General features: G+C 51.8%; 1 protein-coding gene across 1 annotated transcript in view; it reads left to right on the top strand.

Moving 5' to 3' along the window:
* Positions 1-1,740, top strand: part of BLVRB (biliverdin reductase B) — a 28,261-nt gene that overhangs the window by 7,768 nt on the left and 18,753 nt on the right. The window contains exon 3 of the mRNA XM_011984249.1: positions 72-161. Coding sequence (XP_011839639.1) covers positions 72-161 — 90 coding nt within the window. The remainder of the gene's footprint in view (positions 1-71; positions 162-1,740) is intronic.

Here is a 1,740-nt window from a genome sequence, read left to right on the forward strand (position 1 = left end):
CCAGCCCCACCCCTGCCACCCCTGCCGCCGCCGCCGCCCACCAGTGACAGCCACTCTCTGTCCCCTCTAAGGTCCCACTACAGTGATGTCTGAGGGCGCCCGGAACATTGTGGCAGCCATGAAGGCTCATGGTGTGGACAAGGTCGTGGCCTGCACCTCGGGTGGGTGGTGGGATCATGGAGGTGGGGCTGAACTGGGGGGTACTGGGAAGGTAGCCCAGGGGCCTCTGAAAGGTGACACTGAAGCCATTCCATGTTCCTGTGCATTTACTGAGCACCAGCTGTGTGCCTGAACCTTACTGGGTGATGGTGGGGACACAGTGGTGACCTGTGCAGCCCTGGGCCCTACACACACAAGATCACAGGTGGGAGAGAGGTGGTAAACAGATCCAGGATCAAACTGACATCCAGATCATCAAAGCTGGGATGGGGGAGGCAGGCAGAGGGGATAGGGCCACAATGGGAGAAACTACAGGACTGTGGGAGCCCAGAGGAGGTGTCTGACCCAGGCTGAGAGAGGTCAGGGTGGGCCCGCCAGAGGAAGTGATAGAGCTGTGGATATATACTAGGTCTCCGCCCTCACAGAGCTCCTGATTATGGGGACAAGGACATTAAGCAAATAGTTGTCCTGTATAATCTATTTATGTATGTATGTGTGTACGTATGTATTTTTAGTTATTTTGAGGTTTGTTTGAGATGGAGTCTCGCTCTGATGCCCAGGCTGGAGTGCCATGGCATGATCTTGGCTTACTGCAACCTCTGCCTCCCAGGTTCAAGGGATTCTCTTGCCTCAGTCTCCCAAGTAGCTGAGATTACAGGCACCTGCCACCACGCCTGGCTAATTTTTGTATTCTTAGTAGAGACAGGGTTTCACCATGTTGGCCAGGCTGGTCTCGAACTCCTGATCTCAAGTGTGTTTCATCACACAAATTGCCTCCCTGGAAAGGGAAGTGACATGAAAGAGGACTGCCTGATGATTGTAATTACACTCCAGGCAGAGGACAAAGCAAGCAAAGCGGCCTGGAGGCCAGACCTAGCTGGAGGGTAGGAAGCGAAATCATTTATGGCTTTTTTCCTCAAGCTTTGAAATGGAAAAGTAATACACAAGTAACCTTGCGATTTCAGAATGGTTCACTCGGTCTTGCTCTGTCAACCAGGCTGGAGTGCAGTGGTGCGACCATGGCTCACTGTAGCCTCAACCTGGGTTCAAGTGATCCTCCCCACTGCAGCCTCCCAAGCGGCTGGGACCGTAGGCATGCACCACCACACCTGGCTAATTTTTTGATATTTTTGTAGAGACAAGGCCTTACTTTTGTTCCCAGATTGGAATGGTCTGCAGTTAATTTTTGGGTTTTTTTCTCCCATGTCTTTTTTTCTTTGAGATGAAGTCTCACTCCATTGCCTAGGCTGGAGTGCAGTGGCGCAATATGAGCTCATGGCAACCGAGGCTCCACCTCTCCGGTTCGTGGTGCCTGGGACTATGATCTTGGCCTGCAGCGATTCTTCTGCCTCGGCCTCCTGAGTAGCTGGGATTACAGGCGCCTGCCACCATGCCCTGCTAATTTTTGTATTTTTGGTAGAAACAAGGTTTCGCCATGTTGGCCAGGCTGATGTTGAACTCCTGGCCTCAAGCAGTCCTCCTGCCTTGGCCTCCCAAAGTGCTGGGATTATAGGTGTAAGCCACCACGTCCAGACTCTCCCATGTCTTTTTTTTTCTTTTCTTTTCTTTTTTTTTTTTTTT

This window comes from Mandrillus leucophaeus, unplaced genomic scaffold, assembly GCF_000951045.1.
Source record: "Mandrillus leucophaeus isolate KB7577 unplaced genomic scaffold, Mleu.le_1.0 Scaffold106, whole genome shotgun sequence".
Taxonomy (NCBI): domain Eukaryota; kingdom Metazoa; phylum Chordata; class Mammalia; order Primates; family Cercopithecidae; genus Mandrillus; species Mandrillus leucophaeus.